Source organism: Oryzias latipes, chromosome 6 (assembly GCF_053564925.1).
Source record: "Oryzias latipes strain Hd-rR chromosome 6, Olatipes_Hd-rR_3.1".
Taxonomy (NCBI): domain Eukaryota; kingdom Metazoa; phylum Chordata; class Actinopteri; order Beloniformes; family Adrianichthyidae; genus Oryzias; species Oryzias latipes.
In genome coordinates, this window is record NC_136242.1 from 29894869 (window position 1) to 29916598 (window position 21730).

At 43.5% G+C, this 21730-nt stretch overlaps 1 protein-coding gene across 2 annotated transcripts; it reads left to right on the top strand.

Annotated features, from left to right (window-relative positions):
- Positions 1 to 658: 658 nt before the first annotated feature.
- ambra1b (autophagy/beclin-1 regulator 1b) lies at positions 659 to 21380 on the top strand. Of its 2 annotated transcripts, none has more exons than XM_011476400.4 (19): positions 659 to 974; positions 4890 to 5095; positions 6357 to 6415; positions 6588 to 6771; positions 7155 to 7327; positions 7984 to 8050; positions 9272 to 10779; positions 10857 to 10943; positions 11059 to 11244; positions 11514 to 11594; positions 11681 to 11784; positions 13864 to 13974; positions 14157 to 14345; positions 14427 to 14581; positions 14676 to 14815; positions 17113 to 17217; positions 18226 to 18413; positions 19149 to 19280; positions 19542 to 21380. In XM_011476400.4, the coding sequence occupies exons 2-19, from the start codon at positions 4964 to 4966 to the stop codon at positions 20069 to 20071; spliced, it is 4131 nt and encodes a 1376-aa protein (XP_011474702.1). In that variant the 5' UTR covers positions 659 to 974; positions 4890 to 4963; the 3' UTR covers positions 20072 to 21380. The 2 variants fall into 2 exon arrangements, with proteins under 2 accessions (XP_011474702.1, XP_011474703.1); XM_011476401.4 differs by having other exon boundaries at positions 10914 to 10943.
- The last annotated feature ends 350 nt before the right edge of the window (positions 21381 to 21730 follow it).

Genomic DNA, 21730 nt, shown 5'->3' on the forward strand with positions numbered 1-21730 from the left:
TATCCCTCCATTAATATAAAAGACTAATGAGAAAAATGCAAACAATTTGAACAAAAATTGGGTTTGTTAAATAGGTTTTGTTCATTTTGCATAGAATTTTAAAGCGGTGATCTTATATCAATAAAATTTAACCATTTCTTTTAAACTTTGATTTTTAATGTAAAGATGTTTACAACATACTCATACATAGAATATGGAGATGCTATAAATAGAATGTGTTCATTGTATATTATAATGTTCATTTTTAAAAAGTACATGAGTCAGGTTTAAATAAATTTTACAAAAATTGCAATGCAAATTGAAAAGATAAAAAGTAATGTATAGTCAGGCTTTAAATGATAAATGCATAGCTCTGTAAATATTTTATATATAAAATAAAGAATAATTTATGTAAAGATTTAAATCTTTAATATTTTACTACTGGTTTTAAAATAAAACTTTCAGACTTTGTAGTGGATAAGGGAAAAAAGATGGTTAAAAGGAGTTTACTAAAATTATATTTTTTGTATAAGTTTTATAGTATATTTAAAATATAGTACAATTAAAGCATGATTATTGTATCTCTGCTAAATAAAGAGTGTGATTTAAAGTTATTTCTGTATGTTAAACAGTCCCGTTTACGTTGTGTTTATGTTAGAGGGCGATCGATCGGTGCTCTGTTAATAAGCCTGCGTATGCTGCGGCTAGCAGGTTAGGTGGTAGCTGTTGGCACTTGGGCAGCTAATAAGGTTGGACTGATGCTTCTATTATTACTTAAGGACTTTTATCATCTAGTAAAATGAATATTAAACGTGGATCACAGTGGGGTCCGATTTGTAAAACCGCAGTGTGAGACGGATGTTTCTGCCAAACGACGTGTTGTTTGTTTGCGGCCGAATTTTCCGTTTTTGGCCGAGCTAGCTCCTCAAGCTAACCGCAGCTAGCTTGCTAGCAGCTGCTGATGGCAGAACTGGAGCAGCGCTCGACCCGAAAAGGTAGGCCAAACTCTATCCAAGGTTTACCCTGTTAAAGCTTCAGCTGATATCCTAAATATCGATAATGTAATGATTTGTGTTTACAATCAAAGATGTATAGCCCGGGTTACTTCAAACTGATAGTTAGGTCCTAAGCTGTGAGAGGCTAGCAACGCTGTCGATCTGTAAACCTCAACAAATTCATATAATTTTCGACTCGGCTGACTGTCATGTGGATCTAAGGAGTCTGTTTTCCCCCTTCCTTTTATCTTTTAAATGTGGAGTTAAAATGACTATTGGCAGTATTCTTCTACATTAGCTAGGATGCGAAATGGGAAGACGCCTCATCATCGTCTTGGATTTATTTAATTTACACGTTAACAGCCTGTGTGTGTCTGTCAGTCGCAGATTACTATTTTGTTTTATTTCATTATTTATTAAAATCAATCAATATGAGAACAACCCCCCCAAAAAACTCGACAGCATTACTAAGAACATTTTTATTACTCCACATTTTTAGCCATCCATAAGTCAAATTGATCGTCCTCCCCTGTTAAAAAATAAAAATACAAAATCTGACTTTCTTTGATTCTGAGTCTAGATTTTTCTTAGCAAAGACGTATATCGGCTCTAAAAATATAAACAGAAAATTCTCCATTTTCTGATTTTTGATCAATTTTGTTTAATCGTTGTTATTGATTTCTGGGTGCACTTTGTTGCTATTTGTCCCCCCCCCCAGCACCCTGACTGTTTTCCACAGAAGCCTGACCTTATTCCTACTGCTCAGTCAGTGCAATTCAACAGATTCTCCAAGTATCTAAAGAGGAAATATATGAAAAAGATAAATGATTTGAAAGTTTGAGGGTCTGCAAAGGTAAAGTGTTGACTTGATGTCAGAAGAGATCCAGTCTCTCTGGCTTTCATTGTGAGTTGCTGCCCCACTTTAACCCAGAAGAACCTAGATCTATTCTTCCTAAAATTAAAATTATGTGGGATAGACCACAGACCAAGTGCACCACAGGACCTATTTCTGTTTTTCCGTTAAACCAATGTCATCATGAGTTCTTTCAGGTTATGCAAACAAATCACAGCACTAATGTTGTATGTCAAAGAAAACCTAATCCAATTTTAACACTAAAAATAATGTATCGCTATATGTATAAAATCCTTTTTCAGTAATCCAGATGAGATAAAATGTATGAAAGTTATTGCAAACAGACACCTCTGTTATCTGTAACCTTCCTTAGCTCTAAAAGTACTTGATATTGTTTAATACAAAATAGCATAAAAATTGTTCAGATACCAAAATAATTCAAAATTGCTAAGAGGAAAGTACTAACATTTGAAGGGGGGGGGGATATCAGGCTTATAAATCACCAAGAATAGTGTTTCTACTTCTGTAAATTAAACTTAAGTTGTCTGTTGTGGGAGAAAAAAAAATCCAAATATCAGAACATTCAAAGAGGACTTAATGGCTTTGATTTAACTTAAATATTTTAGGTAATCTTGTGGTGCACTTTGTGGTTTTCCTGTGTTATTGTTTATTGGTTACAGATTTAAATATGTTTAGATTGTTGGTGTTTTCTATGTGAGACCTAGTGACTATTCAAATTGTTATTGCAATTAATTGCATGATTTTCTGTGATAAATTGTGCTGCAGAATACAACATTTATTAATGTACATGTTTTCAAATGTATTTGAAAAATGTTAGTATTGAAAATCAGTTTACTTTGAAAATAAATAATTAGAGGATAGTAATAAAAATTGTTTGCTTTAGTATCCTAACCACAACCAGAACTCAATGGTCATTGTCTGATCATCAAGATGTCAACAATTTTGATTTATTTTTTGAATTTAATAACTACAAGCGACAAAAGTTGTCTTAAAAGGGAACAGCTTAAACGTCCCATGTTCAGGGATAAGTGTCCCTGGTACAGACGTAAACGGATGCATTAAATAAAAGGAAAATTGAATTACAGCTAAAAGATTTTTTGTATGAAACTTTTCAGTCTGAGTTTTACTAAAACTACAAATTTAAATGATAAAGATACATGTTTGATGCATTCTATGATAAGAGTCGTCTTTATTGTTTTGAAAATAAAGTAATCAAACTGGAGTCAACATTTTTTTATTGTAAATCATTTAAAACCAAAGCTGTGAAAGTATAAGCCCCTTCTTTATGAGAACCACTGCTGTCCAGCTGTATTCTGCTGTATAAACAAAACTTCCAGAATGGACCAATCATTTGTAATTATCCAAATTATTTGTTTTTGTGCAAATGTTTCCACATTAAAATTTTGTGGGTTTCTTTTTCCAAATGAACCTCCTGTTTAATCTCCTCCTTGAAAACAGACTTCTGTTGTGGTTCAAGGCTAAATATTTGAATAAACTGTTTGTTCACTTTTAAATACAGTTTTCTTAAAATTTTATACTGGAATCTAATTTATTTTTAATGAATTTAAAGTCTCAATATTTCAGAAAAATCTTTGGTTAATTGAGATAAAAGATGCCACTTCTTTTTTACAACCATAAATTAGCGTGACACTGACTCTAGATAGCAGTTTATGCTGAGACAAAAGCTGCAAACAGTCCTGATAAACATGAATGATGAAGTTTCAGCTGCCATAGAATATACATCCAGTCCATTTTAGATCCCCAACGGCAGTGAGTCAAAGACTTTTCTATTCAATATAAAAATACACAAAGGTGGGTTAAAATAATTAACGCTTTAACATGCCCGTCATCCTGGTTTGTATACAATATGTGTATAAATGAAGGTATGTTTTTACAATTCTATGTGGAAGGGAAATGAACAGGATTTCTTAATTTTTGGGGGTATTAGGAAGGCGAAGTGTGTTTACTCAAGTCTCCTCCCCCAATTTTTTTGGGACTTGTGAATTTATACATTTATACATATTGCTTGCTTACACAAGTTTCCTTATATTCTAGCATATGTTATACTTTGCAAAAGTTCTTGTTTTCTTTTATTTTTATCACTTGTTCATAATACATGTATGAATGCAATAAGTGCAGCTCCAGATGTTTTGGATCCAGATTGATTTGAACTCTGTCTTCATAGGAAAAACCTCCAGGGATCCATAATGTATTTTTTTTTTTTGTGGGTAAATTAGTCTATTTTTTTAATGCTGTAAGTCGGCAGCAGTCCCAAGTTCCTGGGTTTGTGTGGGTGCGTCACAAACTACTGCTGCAAGGTTTGGTATTACGGCCAGAACCGTGAACCGATTCACAACGTCATGATTTGATAAAATATCAGCCCTTTTAGAAATATCCGTTTTGAGAGCTAATTGAAATTGTAAATGGCGTATACTTGTATAGAGCTTTACTAGCTTCCTAGAAGGCCCGAAGTCCTTCAGTCTCATTCACTTAAGCACACAGACATTCATACGCTACCAAACACTGGTACCAACCTACAACCGCCAGGAGGAATGTAAGGCTCAGTGTCTTGCCAAGGATACTTTGACACACAGGCGGACAGGGCGAGTATTGAACCTGCGATCTCTGTGCTGTTGGGACCTCTTAAGGCGGAAGCAGCTCTAAGTCGGACATGACTTCCCATCAGTCTGTTATTGGTTTAATAAGGATATTTAGAGACGGAGTGAGGTTTGTTTCTTTCCAGGATTACTAGACCGAGCAAAAGCTAAAATGTTTTACCAGATTGTTTCAGTTACTCCTCAGATCAGTTCTGCAGTAGAAAAATTAGGACATATTTGAGTACATCCAGACTTTGTGTTTGCTGAAGCTGACATTCTTCACGAACACTGGGATTTCTCATTCTTCAAAATGAAGAAGTCATCATTTAGACTCCGGGTGGAGTGTAGACTGCATCATATCTACAGAATCCTCTCTTTTTGGCCCAAATACTTTCAGCTCCAGTTTCCATCATATAAACACTGAGCAACCTTTTCTCTTTTTAGCCTAGACTCTGGATGGCGGCGGACAGCAAGCAGCACGAGTGAACAGCCAATCAGCTGAGGCTACCTGAAGCAACATGGCGTCTCGTCATAGGAACTCTGTGCGGATCCTGTACAGCCGAGAGCGGGGGTCCCAGACGGTGGGATCGCAGAGGCTGCTGCAGCTGCTGGTGGAGGAGAAGGTCCGCTGGATGAAATGGCAGAGTCAGGTGGGTTCGGGCTCATATTTAGGAACAAGTTAGTGTAGCTCATGACACAAGTTTCTATTGTTTTTCTGTCTTTTTTTATTTAAAAAAATGTTTTGCTTTTTGAGTATTTTTTTAGACGGCTGCCATAAAATATTACAGTTTAAACTCTTTAGGTCTAATGCGGCGTTCATACCGAACGTCATCAGCGCATCAAATTTCCGTCATCTACCTCTGTTTAGACATGCATCAAAGTGGCTGCTAGACCCTTATCCAAAAATGTGTGCATAAACCTGACGCTCCTGCATGTGTGGGAGAAGCTACTTTTAAAAGTTTATTTCTTCACCTGTGCATAATGAAAGACAGAAGAAAAAAGAGTTGTTAAACACGTCTCCATGAGATCTTTCAGAGACTCTCCCCATACGGTGAAGTTCACCATCTACTGCAGGATCTGCGTCTGAATGACGGCCGCTTTCAGCGCTACTTCTGCCTCTCTGTGACCCAGAATAATGAGTTGCAGTCCTGCATTCGTCAGAGGAAGGAAAAATTAAATTAAGTATAAAATTAGAGGATCTTTTTAAAATATTGTCTCCATATAAATAAGAAAACAGTAAAGTTCAGCAGGAGCACAAACAGCAACATTCTCCTCTATGTTGGTTTTGGACTCCACCCGCTGATCACATCATCAACACGTCATGGGCCAAAGCTGAGTTCCTGATTGATTGACACGATGCAAATTCTTTGCTAAAGTTCAGATATTTTATCTCTGGAAACATTCCCCCCCATGACATGCCCAAAATGCACTGCTTCTAGACCACCGCGTCCTGCCTGATGGCCAAAATATGCAGAATCTCATCGTGTCTGGACATTGACTTAACATTGAAACTGGACGCCTCTGCCAGGCGAGCTGCATTTGTTGTGAACACAGCAGCAAAGCTTCAGCCTCCACAGTGGTAGAAGAGGGTGGGGCACCTCCTGGTGGCCGAGTTCTGCTGCATCGCGATGCTCCAAACATTTTGCTTTTTAACAAGTTTGACATGTATTAACAAAAGAAAATTCAAAGTATAGATAAACAAAGATTAAAATGTAATTTGTGTTTGAAGTTGATTTGTTTTTTCTTTTCTTTTTTTTTAAACTTTTGAGTCAGAAAAAAATGTGAGTTTCTTAGTTTTCTCTGAAGCAAACTTAGATGTCTGTGTGGAAGAGTCTTTATTTATGGTCATAAAGAATGGGTTTTGATGCTTGAACCTGACTGACTGTTACCTGCTGTTCTCTGCTCTAACAGAAGGTGGAGCTGCCTGACAGCCCTCGTTCAACCTTCCTGCTGGCCTTCAGCCCCGACAGGTGAGACTCACTAGTGACACGAGGCTTAAACCTCCTGTGTAAATGATGAGAAAAGAGACGAGTTCCCTCCACCTGCGGATTTTCTTTGACGAGCAGCAAGACTCTTCCTTTGGCCGTCTTTCTCCGAGTTTCCATCTTTGCTGACTGAAGAGCTCCCATGTTCCCCCTGCAGGACTCTGATGGCGTCCACCCACGTCAACCACAACATCTACATCACTGAGGTGAAGACCGGGAAGTGCCTCCACTCTTTGGTGGGCCACAGAAGAACGCCCTGGTGCGTGACCTTCCACCCCACTATTCCCGGGCTGGTGGCCTCTGGGTGCCTTGATGGTGAAGTTCGAATCTGGGACCTGCATGTGAGTATCCGGGTCCAAAGTTCTGGATGTTTGTTAACAGGCTGTGACTGCTGCCATGGCAAAGGACTACGTTTCATTTCAAACCAAGAGGTTTTTTTTAAATCTCTTGGAAGTCAGAAAAGATTTCTGGATTTGTTATGTTGAAGCTTTTTTTGTGTAAAAATTAAATTGTTAAAGCATGTGTGCATGTAAAAAATTTTTCTATTGAAATCGAAAAACCCCTGGTGCATTCATTGGCGCTTTGAAAAGAAAAAAGAAAAATCAAGTTGCTGTCTGCATTAAATCCCTACTTTTCATGAAAACTGAAGAAAACACAACAAAACAAATTAAGTTGTGTAGTTTTAGTGCTCCTGTGCTGTGTTTGACCGCTCCTCCTCCTGCAGGGTGGCAGTGAGAGCTGGTTCACAGAGAGCAACGTGGCCATCGCCTCTCTGGCCTTCCACCCCACAGCCCAGCTCCTTCTCATCGCCACCAACAACGAGCTGCACTTTTGGGACTGGAGCCGCCCGGAGCCGTTTGCTGTGGTCAAAACGGGCAGCGAGACGGAGAGAGTGAGGTGGGTTGAGGAGCACAAACACCACGATCAGCTGCATCTTCAACACAGCTGCCTGATGCTTCCCGCTGAACAGTTTGTTGCAGTATTTATTTGTTCATATTTTCTGTTTTAGCCCTCTTTGTTGAGCTTTAGTTTGGTCCTCTTCTTTGTGTTTCTCACTGATGGAATGCGTCCAGTTTAAAAAAAAACTCAGTGTGATGAGTTTTTTGACCAACAATCACATTTCTGAATGTGACTTTTTTTTTTCTTCAGCTGATGTGATCTTTTTTTTTTTTTTTTTTTGTCAACTAACAATGTGACTTTTTTTAATTGTATGAACAGAGATGATAAATGAAAACAAAGCAAAAGGAAGGATTTTCACTTGAGTATACAAAAACTGGGGAAACCTGTCAAAATATAAAAAATAAAATTGAACAAAATCTTAAATATGATTTTTCTAAACGGATCCTAGTGTTTTTTGCAGAATCTAAATTGTTCTTTCTTCTGTCCTCATTTCAGAGAACATTTTCATTCGAATTGAGTATTTTTCACGATTATTTTTCATTTTTTGTTTGCGTCTTTTCTCGTGCTGTTACCAGCTAGCTCTTACTGGTTTGTGTGAAGCTGTCACGTAAAACCTTTTTGTCTTCTGATGAACTTGTGTACATTTTTTGCAGGCTGGTGAGATTTGACCCTCTGGGTCACAACCTCCTCACTGCGATTGTCAACCCGTCCAATCAGCAGGTAAGAGAGTAGAACCGACAGAGAAAGATGTCGGATCAAACGTCTGTGATGACTAACTATCCCTTTTAAGTATAAGCTCAACACATTTGTTTAATCAATGAAGTCGATTCGACCGCCATTATTTTTCACGAAACTGATGCCACCATGTTGGAGCCAGACATTGTCAGTAAGCAGTAATTGGTTCAAATCTGTGTGCGTCATCGTTTCTATGGCAACCACTCTTGCCAATCAAGAGTGAGCTTGTTGGAAGTCCACACCCCTACCATTTGAAAGCGCGCTCGCTACATGAATGAAATCTGTCCAATGTATGAATGTTGGACATGTGGGGCCAGAAGGCACCACCTACTTTTGTTAAGGCATCTGATTGGTCCATTTTATAACTCAAACAACTCACTACCGAAAAAATATCATGAAAAAATAAATTGGATTGTTAAGAACATGTTTTTTAAAAAAAAAGGTAGCAGAGTAAGAATGGTTATTCTGACAAACATGATGATAGCTGTTTGTTTCTCAACAGAAGCTTTGGGGATTTTTTGCTTGTTGGAGCCAGAAGGTACTTCCTGTTTGGAACAGGAAGTTTACATATACAGTCAAAGATTTAACACCTTTATACTGTATTTCATTATTTCCAACGAACCCTTAAATCCAGGACTCCACTTAATTTAGCATCACCTTAAACAAACAAAAAACACTGAAGATTTTCTTTTTTTAAATAATTAAAAATAAATTCAGGGTTTATCCTGTTGTGTTTAAAGCTGTTCTAGAATACCGTTCCAGCTGATCTGCTGGTGTAATTCCACTTGGCATGAGTGGAATCAGGGGCGGAGCTACAGGGGGGGCAGCTTTGCCCCAGACTTGCCCCCCAAATATTTGAGTCAATAATGGTATCATTATTGACTAAGATTAAGAAATGCTCAATACAAACTTCTTTAAGCGTTGCAAAATTAATCAAAGCAACAGTGTTAATTAAAATAAAAGCAATATTAATAATAAAACTGTCAGAAATGGGTATGTTTAATCCTTTAAGTTGTAATGGCCTTCCACTCTGGTGTTCTGCCATTCTTCCAAAGTTCCAAATGTTCTAGCTGCCCCCCTGAGTGGAGTTGATTGCGTTTTCAAGTCTTTCCCTCTCGACTTGCATTGTTTATATGTGATTGTTTGTGCTCTTCCATGATGTTTGTATACTGACCCTACTAACCTGTTGTGCACCTCTTCTCCTAGAACGAGGAGGACTCTGAGGTTCCTATGGACAGTGTGGAGATGCCTCACTTCCGTCACCGGTCCTTCTTGCCCCCCCAGCCTGTTCGCCGCACTCCCATTCTGCACAACTTCCTCCACATTCTGTCGTCTCGCTCCCCCGCCACCCAGCCTGGAGGCGAGCAGGCGAGATCTGTGAGTGACAGCGGAAGCAGTATGGGAGCAGAAGGTGCCAGCATGCCCCTGAGCCAATACCCCAGTTCTGAACGTGGACCACCCTTTCCGGGCTGCACGCAGCACCTGGGCATGGTCTGCCTGTGTAGCCGCTGCTCAGTCAATCGGAGCCCCTCCCTGACTGCTGATGGCCTCCCTGTGGCTCTCTCTGATCCCAGGACTTCGTCTGACGCCACTGCTCTCTCCATGGCATCCACCTTCTCCTCAGCGCGCACAGAACCCAGACAGCCTTCAGAACGACCTTCAGCCTTTACCTCCGTCTACTACAGCGCCGGCGCCTCTTTGAACCCCATCATACCTGGAGGGCTCGAACCACATGTCAACCCCAGGCCCACGCCTGACTGGACTCGCAACCTGCTGAGCATGAGAGAAGGTGGGGCTGGTCCGGGCATCCTGCCGCCCAGAACCTCCTCCTCCTCCATCAGTCTTTTGTCGGTGCTTCGCCAGCAGGACGCCCCTTCCTCGTCTCCTGTGTATACTTCGGCCACTGAAGGTCGAGGTTTCCCCCAATTGGGGGAGTCTGGGGTCCGGGACGCTTCAGGGACGAGCAGCGGGCATCACCCTTTCTGGGATGGCTCTCGCACCAGCTCCGCCTCCTTCCGTAACGTGCTGCGGTGCAACCTAAGCCGCTACTTCCTGGAGATCGACCGTATCGACATCGACCCATCTCTAGGAGGCAGTGTGGCGGATGGAGGCCAAGAGCAGAGCCAGGAGCTACTGAACAACAACATGGACCCAGACAGGCCGGGACCCTCCTCGTCCTCCTCCACGCCCACCATCATTCACTACCAGCCTCCTCCTCCACCTCCTCCAGTCTCCCACAGTGTGGAGAACAACGTTCCTCCTCCATCCTCGCGGGGCCACTTGAACCGCTGCCGAGCCTGCCACAACCTGCTGACCTTTAATCATGACTCTCAGCGCTGGGAGCGCACCAACCAGACCTCCTCCACCTCTGCCTCTACTCCAGAGGCCCCCTCCTCTTCATCAGCAACCCCCTGGCAGCTGGATGAACATAGAAGGGCACTAGAAGCTCATACCCAGGAGAGGAGGGGGCCTCTGGAGTCCAGTGAGCAGCCGCCTCCTCCCCCCGCGGGAGGAGAAGGAGCAGCAGTTACATTTCCCGTTCCCCCACCCTCCAGCCAGCAGGGGGAGCAGACCGTGGGTTTGGTGTATAACCAGGACACCGCACAGTGGGAGAGGGTGTACCGGCAGGCCACTGCCAGCCGGATGGCAGATGCACCAGAGGCCTTAAGCCAAGAAATGCCTGTTGACCCCCCTGATGAGGACTCTCTGAGAAGGTAAGCTCTGCGTGAGCTGGTCGGTCTCACACTGGGGGGGGGTCTTTCTGTTATCTAAGGTTTTATGTGTCTCAAAGGCGGCTGCTGGAGTCATCGCTTTTATCTCTGTCTCGCTATGACATGTCCGGATCCAGAGACCATCCCATCTACCCTGACCCCGCCAGGTATGCCATGCTACACCTGACCTGCAGCAGGAGCAAAGCCGGGTTTCACCTCTGCGTCTAAGTTAGAAAGAACCGCTGAACGGAGCATTAACTCAGCTCTTTTTTCCTTCTGCAGACTTTCTCCCGCAGCGTACTACGCTCAGAGGATGATCCAGTACCTGTCCAGACGGGACAGCATTCGCCAGCGCTCACTGCGGTACCAGCAGAACCGCCTGCGGGCCATGTCTACGTCCTCTGACAGTCCCCCCAGCAACCCATCGAGCTCCATGGACAACAGCGATGTTGACTTTGAGGAGTTGGAGTAAGTGAGCTTTCGTTTTTAGGAGGGAGTCTGACTGTAAAAAACTGTAGGATGGTGGCACTAAACACTGCCACTTCTGGGTTTTGATCCAAAGATCAAATTTAGATAACATTTTTGCCCATACTCGAGGGAAACTTGAGAAACCCGCTAATTGGAAGGGGTTCAATCTCTGCGGTAGAACCCCGCCTCCGCTGCTACAGAATCTTTTTATCCAGTTTCATTTCTGTTTGGATGGGTTAATATAAATGAGAGTTTGTCTGTGTTTGCAGTGATAATGCCGACCGAGCGAGACACAGGACGCCACGGAACGCCCGCATGTCTGCTCCCTCTCTGGGTCGTTTCGTCCCCCGGTAAGTGCTCTAACTGAGGTCCCGCTGCAACAGAAAACCCAAACATTTTACCCTCATACGTTGTCTCTGGGCCCTCCCATCTGCAGCCGTTTCCTCCTGCCTGAGTACCTGCCTTATGCTGGGATCTTTCACGAAGGACGAGGACAGCCCGGCCTGGCCACACACTCATCTGTCAACAGAGTGCTGGCTGGTAAACAGACATGTTTTTTTCTGTGTCAATCCAAAGTCTGCGATCTTCATCCTATCCGTCTTACTTGGGGGTGTTTGTGTGATTCTTAACGTGCAACAGATAAGGGTGATTAAGGACAGAGATGGAAAGGTGCTAACAACCCAGGAGAGTGTACAGAAAAGATGGAAGGAGTATTTTGAGGAGCTGATGAATGAGGAAAATGACAGGGAAAGAAGGGAGGAAGATGTGGTTGTTGTGGAGCAGGAAGTAGCAGAGATTGGAAAGGATGAGGTTAGGAAGGCTCTGAAAAGGATGAAGAGCGGAAAGGCCGTTGGTCCTGATGACGTACCTGTGGAGGTATGGAAGTGCTTAGGAGAGACAGCAGTGGAATTTCTAACAAGGTTGTTCAATAGGATTCTAGAGAGTGAGAAGATGCCTGAGGAATGGAGGAGAAGCGTTCTGGTCCCGATCTTTAAGAACAAGGGTGACACGCAGAACTGCAGCAACTACAGAGGAATAAAGTTGATGAGCCACACAATGAAGCTGTGGGAAAGAGTAATGGAAGCCAGGCTTAGGAAGAAGGTGGAGATTTGTGAGCAGCAGTATGTTTTCATGCCCCATAAGAGCACCACTGATGCCATTTTTGCTTTGAGAATGTTGATGGAAAAGTACAGAGATGGTCAGAAGGAACTGCATTGTGTGTTCGTAGATTTAGAGAAGGCGTATGACAGGGTGCCGACAGAATACGTGTCTGAACGAGAGGGATCAAGGTAGAAGCGTTAGGTTACAGGGGGCTGAGGTGAAGAAGGTGCAGGAGTTTAAGTACTTGGGGTCAACAGTTCAGTGTGATGGAGAGTGTGGAAAAGAGGTGAAGAGGCGAGTGCAGGCAGATTGGAGCGGTTGGAGGAAAGTGTCAGGAGTGTTGTGTGACAGAAGAGTGTCAGCAAGACTCAAAGGAAAGGTGTACAAGACAGTGGTGAGACCAGCTCTGCTCTATGGGTTAGAGACGGTAGCAGTGAGACAGAGACAAGAGGCTGAGATGGAGGTAGCGGAGATGAAGATGTTGAGGTTCTCCTTAGGAGTGACCAGGTTAGACAGGATAAGGAACGAGTACATCAGAGGGACGGCTCATGTTGCCTGTGTTAGCGACAAAGTCAGAGAAGCCAGACTGAGATGGTTTGGACATGTTCAGAGGAGGGACAGTGGATATATTGGTAGAAGGATGTTGGAGATGGAGCTGCCTGGCCGGAGGGCAAGAGGACGGCCAAAGAGGAGATACATGGATGTCTTAACAGAGGACATGAAGTTGGCTAATGTTAGGGTAGAAGATGTCCATGACAGAGTGAGGTGGAAAAAGATGATTCGCTGTGGCGACCCCTGATGGGAAAAGCCGAAAGAGAAAGAAGTGTAGTAGCCAAAATGCAGTTAGTGAGTCTCAAAGAAATCCCAATTTAAAAAGAAAATTCTTTTTTTTGTAGCAGCATGAATTAAAGACAGGAAGGAAGTCGTCTCCTTTTGTTCCAGTTTGCCTCTTTTGGCGCTCTCTGAGAACCGTTTGCTGTTCACTTTATAATAAACCACAGCGGTGTTTGAAACCTTGAAGTTAGATTTGGTTTCAGTGGAGTTTTCCTTTGATATTTTTAAATATCAACGATTTAAACTCTCCCAACAGAAATTCAAACCTTAAATGTAAACAGAAACCTAAAAAATAAGAATTTACAAAACATCACAGATGTCAAATCAAATTGCGATGAACTGTCTGCATGGAAACAGTCTGCAGCATCACATTGTACATTCTTTGTACACTCCATTACATCTTTTCCTACTTTGTACATGTGAATATTCTAATCAGGGTACCATGAACTGCGTGTTTTTCCAGAGAAATATTGAGCTGGATCATTTTATAGGCAGCAATAGACACTCCAAAGCAGCATAGTTAAGAGGCGGAGCCGATGTGCTCGTTGTCGTGGCGCTTGGCTGCACTTGATGCTGATGAAGTTTTAGTACTTTCATTACTGCTTGTGCATTCTGTGGTCACCCTTTTTCTTTTTCTAATGTCCATTTTCGTGCAGACGTCTGAGCAGTGTTTCTTGTCTTCAGGAGCATCGATCGGAGACGGTCAGTCTGCCGTTGCCAGCAACATCGCCAACACTACGTACCGCCTGCAGTGGTGGGACTTCACAAAATTCGACCTGCCGGAGATCAGCAATGGTACGGTCTACACTGGCAGCTTCTGCTGCTGCAGTGTTTTTATCTGACTGATGTTATTATTTAAATCTCAGATTCTATTGCTTCGGCTTGTCTGAGGCAGCTGCATGTTTTAGATGTTCAGGGTGAAAAGATGAAACACTGCTGCTCACACATCTGAATGCTGGGTTTTCTTTTATTCGCAGCCTCGGTCAACGTTCTGGTGCCAAACTGTAAAATCTACAACGACGCCAGCTGTGACATCTCTGCAGATGGTCAGCTACTAGCGGTCTTCATTCCCAGCAGCCAGCGTGGTTTTCCAGATGAGGGCATCCTGGCCATATACTCTCTGGCTCCACACAACCTAGGAGAGATGCTTTACACCAAGAGATTTGGTGCGAATTCCCGCCACATTCCCTTGTTCAAGCCTTTGACTCGCTGAGCCACGGCATATCTTGACATCTTTTCCTCTGCAGGTCCCAATGCCATCTCTGTCAGTCTGTCTCCCATGGGCTGCTACGTGATGGTGGGACTGGCCTCTCGTAGGATCCTGCTGCACCCCACCACAGACCACATGGTGGCGCAAGTCTTCCGCCTGCAACAGCCGCATGGAGGAGAGACATCCATCAGGGTGAGAAAAAAAATCTTTCATTTCACTCTTTGTTGCTGTGTTTTGTTCTTATGCTCCAGTGGTGATCATGTGTATTTGCCCCCCTGTGTTTCAGATGGTATTTAACGTGGTTTACCCCATGGCGCCAGACCAGAGGCGCCACGTCAGCATCAACTCTGCTCGCTGGCTGCCAGATCCAGGGATGGGTCTGGCATACGGGACCAATAAGGGAGACCTGGTGATCTGCCGGCCCGTGTGAGTTCCTGTTCCTCTGTAGCTGAAGTTGACTTCAAAGTAGTAAGAATTGACAAATGTGAGGAACACAGTAGAAAGCCTGTGTTCACTGAGCATTGTTTCTGTGTTGCTGCTTCACTGTTTTTGTGTCAAACTGTTTTTTGCCCTTATACTTTTCTTTTCAAAGTTTTTCTCGCTTCACTTTTTGTCCTTGTGTTTCGAATAGGATTGAATCAAGTTAACAGTAGCGGTTTTAGGCAAGGGCAATACGGGCAATTGCCCGGGGGCAAATTTCAATGGGGGGCAACATCCTTGTGCTTGGAAGAAAAGAAAAATTGTGCCACTATCGGTTTTCTATTATCTATTATTTTACAGACTTTGGAACGGCTTAAAACCAGCGAATTGGCGCCCCCGCAGCTGCGCGGTCCTGTCTTAGAGAAGGAAAAGGGGAGGGGTAGTGGGCGCAATAACGCAAATCCTAGATCATGGCGTGCCGTTGGATCACTCAGCTCATGTTAATGTCATTATTTACTGACTATTGTAGATTTATTACGTGTCTTTTCTGTGGTTTATTTGAGATAATTAATAAACAATCGATCATTTGTTTATTAATGTTTTAAGGTTTTTTGGAGGATTTTTACTGTTGAGCGCTGATGGGGTTACTCGCCCGGCAAGTAAGTTAGTGTAGAACCGCCACTGCAAGTTAAAAATATATATTTTTTAACTTCAACGAAAAAGACTTGAACCTTTTAAGATCTGAGCTAATATTCAAGCTAATTCTCTACACACATAGTCATATGGCCAAGCAGAATTAACTACTGTGGTGAACCCAACATGTGATGTCCACGCATGTGGATGCCAGGTTAGACCTCTTAACGTGATTTGACGGTCTTCATTTATGTTCCTGATGGATATCAGAGGAACTGTTTTCCAGGATTCCAGAAGAGTCTGAGTTTCAGACTGAGATCCTCCCTCTGCGTTTGAGTTGAAGGTCTCCGTCAGGATGAAGCTGAAGTCCAAAGAAAGGAAATAGGAGGATACACTTTCAATCTAGCATGTATATGCGTTTTTGACGTTTTCCAAAAAGTGTTTCTAAACTTTGAACAGCATTTCTCTTAATGAGGTGCTTTGTTGAAACAATCTTAGTGAAACCATAAGACGGAATGATGCATAAACATGAGGAGCAGCTGAATACGGGAGAAATGCTGGATTGAGAACATTGTTGCAGCAGCACGTTTAACATACATATCTATTTGGTGTTTTTAACATGTTCTTGTGGCATTTTTCTGATGATGGACGTGTGAAGAAAATTTCCGTATTCAAATCCCGAATTAGAAGCAGGCGAAAGAATCCTGTTTAAAATATGTAAAATATGTAAATATGTAATTTTACTTTGATCTTTTAGGGTGATTTTTAACATCTTCCCAGGGACTGCAGATGAAAAATAGCCCTTTGGCTAACTCTGGCATATTGACAGAAATGTTTATTAATATGCGCTGTCCCCCCTATTCAAATAAATGATTCTCAATTGCTGCGATTCTCAAAAAAGATTATAGTTATGACATTGAGAATATGCTGGGCGGGCCAAAAGCTCCCTGCTCCCTCCATTCTGATGCATCAACTTGGACGTCTCTGTTTTATCTTCATCTGAGATGACATCTAGATCAGAACTGGACGACTGGATAGCTCCAATAAGGCTCGCCATATTTGTTTCACCGGTTATGTTAGATTTGGGGTGTGAGGGACGGTAGGCTAGCTGGGGAGAATGTAAAAAGAGAGCCCCGCCCACAATTCTGAGGGGAATTTCTAATGAACTCCTGTCACTCTGCAGTCCTGTCTCTGTCCTGTGTTTCTAGCAGCTCAGCAGGTCACAGTTGGAAACTCGACCCCTAACTCGTTTTACCGAGTTGTTTGGGAAATTACGCATGACATCAACGGTATAAATTATGGGTTTCAACTTCACAAGCTTAATCCAGCTCTGCTACAGCTTTCACTTTAGAAGCCATTTCCTCCCTAAAGAACCTCCCAGAACATTGAAAAACCTCGTTTGTGGTGCTGAATTTTTACAAAAGCAGTTAAGCGTTTCTGCATGGTGTTTGTTTTCCTTTCAACTACAGCCTTACCCCCCCCCCCCCCAAACTTCCTCTACACGAAGCACTGATGTCATTATCTTCATCTCAACAGGAAGAGTTTTAATTGAAAAAGCTCAATTAGTGCGTTTAATGAGGTTGTGGTCCAGGCGCCTCTCAGAAGACGCCCTTCCTGATCTTCCTCAGAGCAAAATTGGATTATAAACGTGTTTCTGTGTGCGTGTGCAGGTTCTACCGCAGTGAAGGAGAGAATCCCAGTGAGGCGAACAGTGAACCCTTGTTCTCCGTCAACAATAGTGGAACAAGCCGGACTCGAGGTTCTGACAGAACCGGGTAAGAATCTGCACCAAGCAGTGTATCTAGATCAGTGTTTTTCAACCTTTTATGAGCCACGGCACACTTTAACCATGACAAAAATCCCGCAGCACCAGAAAACAAAACAAAAAGGAAAAGCTCTTAGTCTGTATTGATCTACAGCCCATCCACAATCTCACATGCATTTTTGTGATAATTGTGACAGAAAAAGCTGGAAGCTGCAGCTGTTTTTTTAAAAGATGTAATAAAAGTTAAGTTAGAAGATTTAAAAACTGTGTGTTTGTTGTTGTTTTAAGACGTTAAGAGGAGAGACTCATTGTTCGCCAAGACGCTGTCACTTTAACCCAATGCATCATGGGAGATTTAGTGGAAAAATCCGCAGACAAGCGTCTCTGAGTTTCATTGTTTTGTTCACTTTTTCCACGGTCTGACACCGGATTCTGTGGAAAGCTACACTGCTAAAGACGAGCTTTAGCTGGTATTTTTGTTAGAACTGAGAGCGAAACAAGGAAGTGAAGACTTTTAACCACTTCTGATTGGTCAGACTGATGATGTGTGATTAAGACTCCAAGAATGATTAGTGGAGAAAGTTAAAGGGGCGGGACTTTTCCTAAAATAGAGCTTAAGCTGCGGCTAAGTCGCGGTACTGTCATTCTTATCAAAATGTCTTTAATAGAATCAAATAAACACAAAGAAAAAAGTATTTTACGATCTTTCCTATTCCAAACTACTCAGTGTTTTATCAGGGTTTGTTTGGATGAACACAGAGCTGATATCCTGGAGATGGAAAATGTTTTTAGATCAGTTAATGAGGGCAATTTCCCACACTGGTTGAAAAAACACTGATCTAGAAGAACAGTTTCAGGTTTTTTTCCTCAGATTTCGTTAAAAACTTCTGCCTCACCTTCAAAACATGAAAGTTCTGTTTTTGTTCAGAAACCTGAAAACACTGCAGGAGCTTTCACTGAAAGATGTCTCAAACTTTCAGACACCGACGTGTCACATGAACTGGTTTTTGTTTTTTAGACCAAACCGCACTGGTTGGAGGCTGGACAGAGACATGGGACTGATGAACGCCATCGGTCTTCAGCCCAGAAACCCCGCCCCTTCAGTAACGTCACAGGGAACCCAGACGCCAATCATCCAGCTGCAGAATGCTGAGACGCAGACAGAAAGGGATCTTTCAGAACCCAGCGTGTCCCACCCACCTGCAGGTACGTAAAGGAAAACTTCAACATGCATTAGATGACTTATCTTTGTGATTAATAACAAAGTGAACAGAGAATTTGTTGGCACAGCAGGTCTAATAAAAATGTCAATAAATACTTCCCTGAAGTTTTTTCTTGTAAATAAAACAAAGTCAAATACCATTTGAGAAAAAATGTGACTGTTGGTCGTCAGCCGCCCCTTTTAAGCAGCACCAGATTGTTGTCTATAAAGCTAAGTTGTTCTGCTCGTTCTTCAACCATGCGGCTTCTCAGAAGATGCAGAAGATGCGTTCCCTGGACTGATGAGGATGGTGCAAAAAAGAAAACTTTCCTTCATACTTTGCAAATCTCTTGAAGCGCAGGAGGGAGGGGCTGTAGTGACACCTGCACACAGAGCAGCTGAGGCGGATTCTGTTTTTCTTTTTTTCTTTTAGTGAGGGCAGGACATTTTTCAACATTCATTTTGATGGCATTAAGACATTTGCATTAACGGGTTATTTACGTGTTGAAAGTGACGGCCCTAGTTGCTTTTGCCGTGAAGTGCAGAGGACTGAGTTCGTGGTTTGCATAACCATTCAGGTCGCTCGGTGGGTGGGATAATGCTGGAGACGCAGTGGTGCTTCTGAGCCAGAATAACCAGTTCAAAACTAGCTGATAACAAATATCGGCCCGATCAGGTGACTACTAATAAAGAGGGGGTTTTTTTTCCCTTTAAGGACAGTTGTTTTCACTCTTCTTTAGGTAGGGCTCCTGAAACTCCATCCACAAGTCGAGCAGCCCAGGTGGAGCTGGAAGGGGCAGGAAGCAGCAGAGCTGAAGACCGGGTCCAGGTTGAGGTCTCATCTGAGGCCCACGGCTCTGCGGCTGGTTCTGGTACCGTTTCAGCTTCTTTTCTCTTCTAAAGAGCATGAGCTGCTCTCTGCTGCAAGAGGCTCCTTCAATAGTTTTACTTTGGTTCTTCTGATCCGTGTCACTGAAATACACCTGAGGACAGGTGAGGACAGGCTTGACATCATGACTGAGTGGTTCAGTCAGGGAGCCTGTGAGGGTCATTTCTCGTGGAGAATGTTTGCATTTTGTGACGCCTGCTTCCTGCTCCCCTCATCTCTTCTCACATGCTTCCTGCTCCTGCAGGTCCAGCAGAGTCTGCAGAGTTTGGTTCAGGGGAAGATGCTCTGGCTCGAATTCGGCGGCTGATCGCGGAGGGGGGCATGACAGCAGTGGTCCAGCGAGAGCAAAGCACCACCATGGCGTCTATGGGGGGCTTCGGAAACAATATAATCGTCAGCCACCGCATCCACCGTGGCTCCCAGACTGCCTCTGGTGCCTCAAGGCTCATTGCTGAATCCTCCTCACGACCTCTCCATGTTGTCCCATCCCAGCCCTACCCCCACCCTTCAGAGACCCCAACCCCATCTGAGCAACTCACCCCAATGTGGGGCTCCCGGGTGCTGTCGGGCCCCCAACCTGCAGGCCTGTCTGTGGCTGTGGAGATGGATGACGTCTTTGACGGGGTCCAAACAGATGATGACTCCTTGCCAGGCCCCTCCTCCCTGCTGTTGTCCTCCCCCTCTTCGTCGTCCTCATCCTCGTCAGCTCACAGCCCCCTCCCTGGCAGTGGGGGGACTCCAAACGCTTTTTCTGGTGACCCGTACAGCAGGTAGAGACCCAGCGTGCCCCAGCGTGCCTGGGGGTGGGCGTGGCCCACAGCTTTACCTGCAGCCTACTCTAAAGGTGCTGCCCGACTCTGAACGGGGTCTCCTGCGTATAAAAAGAAGGGGCCCACACTCCAAGTCATCACCTTCGTCCCCTTGCCCCCCTCCTCTGTTCATCTGGAATGGCATCCGTGAGGATGAGAAGCAGACTCTTCCTCACTGGCTTCCATATGAAGAAGTGTGTGGATGATGGAGGTTCGAGGAGGGGGGCTAGGCGGGTGCAGCTCCATGGCGAGGACCCAACAGACACTCCTGCAGTTAAAGAACCTACATGGGGCTTTTTACCCCGCAGAAGATGGAAGAAACCACTTCCTGTTGGAAAAGAGCGGCCGCGCATCCCCCCCCTGTCAGTTGCACTAGCGTGTGTTTGGTGCTGCCCTTGTTGGTTTGTTTGACCCAGGCTTTAAGTGAGCGATTTTTAAAGTCCTCATGTTTGAACTGATGTAGGGGTTCTTTCCAGAACCACGGCTGCAGCAGGGTCCGAAGGTACCGAACGCCAAAGTTCAAGCATTTTCGGACTTCCTCTCTCCGTGGACGAGCAGGGATACACTGATCTAAATTATCAGCCAGCAAGAACAAAGTTCTGGTTCCTTTTTGAGAGTTTGGACGTGAAGAGACTGTTTACAATTGATACCTTTGATTCAAACCTGCTGGTCCAAAGTTCTTCATCCTGATGAGATTAAGGAGTTCCAATCATTTTGGTAGGTTTGCTCAAGCAGAGCAGTGAAACCGGCTTAGATTCCACCTGGATCTCACGGAGTCGAGCTGCTGGGGACTCCTGAAGGCGGAGCTTCAGCCCGATGGGAGGGGCTTCCGTTCTGGATTTAAAACCCTTTGCAGCTGCGCAGCTCGGGTTGTCAAGAAATCCCCTCCCACACTGTGTTCCTTCAAAAAAGCCTCCACTGAAATCTCTTCCGTTCTAAATTATGCAGAGTAATTGGACCCGTCAGTAACAATGATGTGGAGGGAAAACTCTTTTATTCTCACCTGTATTTCCTGCGGCGTAGGTGAACTCAGGTGCCTCGTTTCCCTGAAAACCTGGGGTCAGGAAGCAGGACAGTGCAGCAGATGATGGATCTTGATGCTCCTCCCTGGTTTTACTTGATGCTCGAATGTTCTAGACCGGTTCGTGTCAGCTGGTGTGCATGTGCGTGTGTGCGTGCATGGTTTCAGCTGTTTATTACAAAGATGGACCTGTGTCAGTGTCACTGTGGAGTTTGACTTTTAGACGTGATGGAATTAAAGAACTTTGAGAGTTTGTCTGTGATCTCCTGTATGTCCTTCATTATTTTTTAAAAGCTATAACATTAAAGGTTTTTTTAGGTAGAAGTCGTACACACAAGTCATTTACATTTTGTTTTTCTAAAAAAGATTTTATTCACTTAATGATTTCTGTTAAGCAAACATTGTGAAGCTAATATTTTTATCACCTCAGCAGAGAAGAACGTTTAGATTTATTCTCACTTCAATATATTTATTAAGGTGTTAGACTTATTTTCACATTAAAACTTTAAAGCTATAGAAAATAGAACAGGCTGTATTCAAAGCCCGCTTAGCTGTTGGGAATTAAAAAACAAGCAGGTTGCTCATGTATTCATTTCTCAGTAG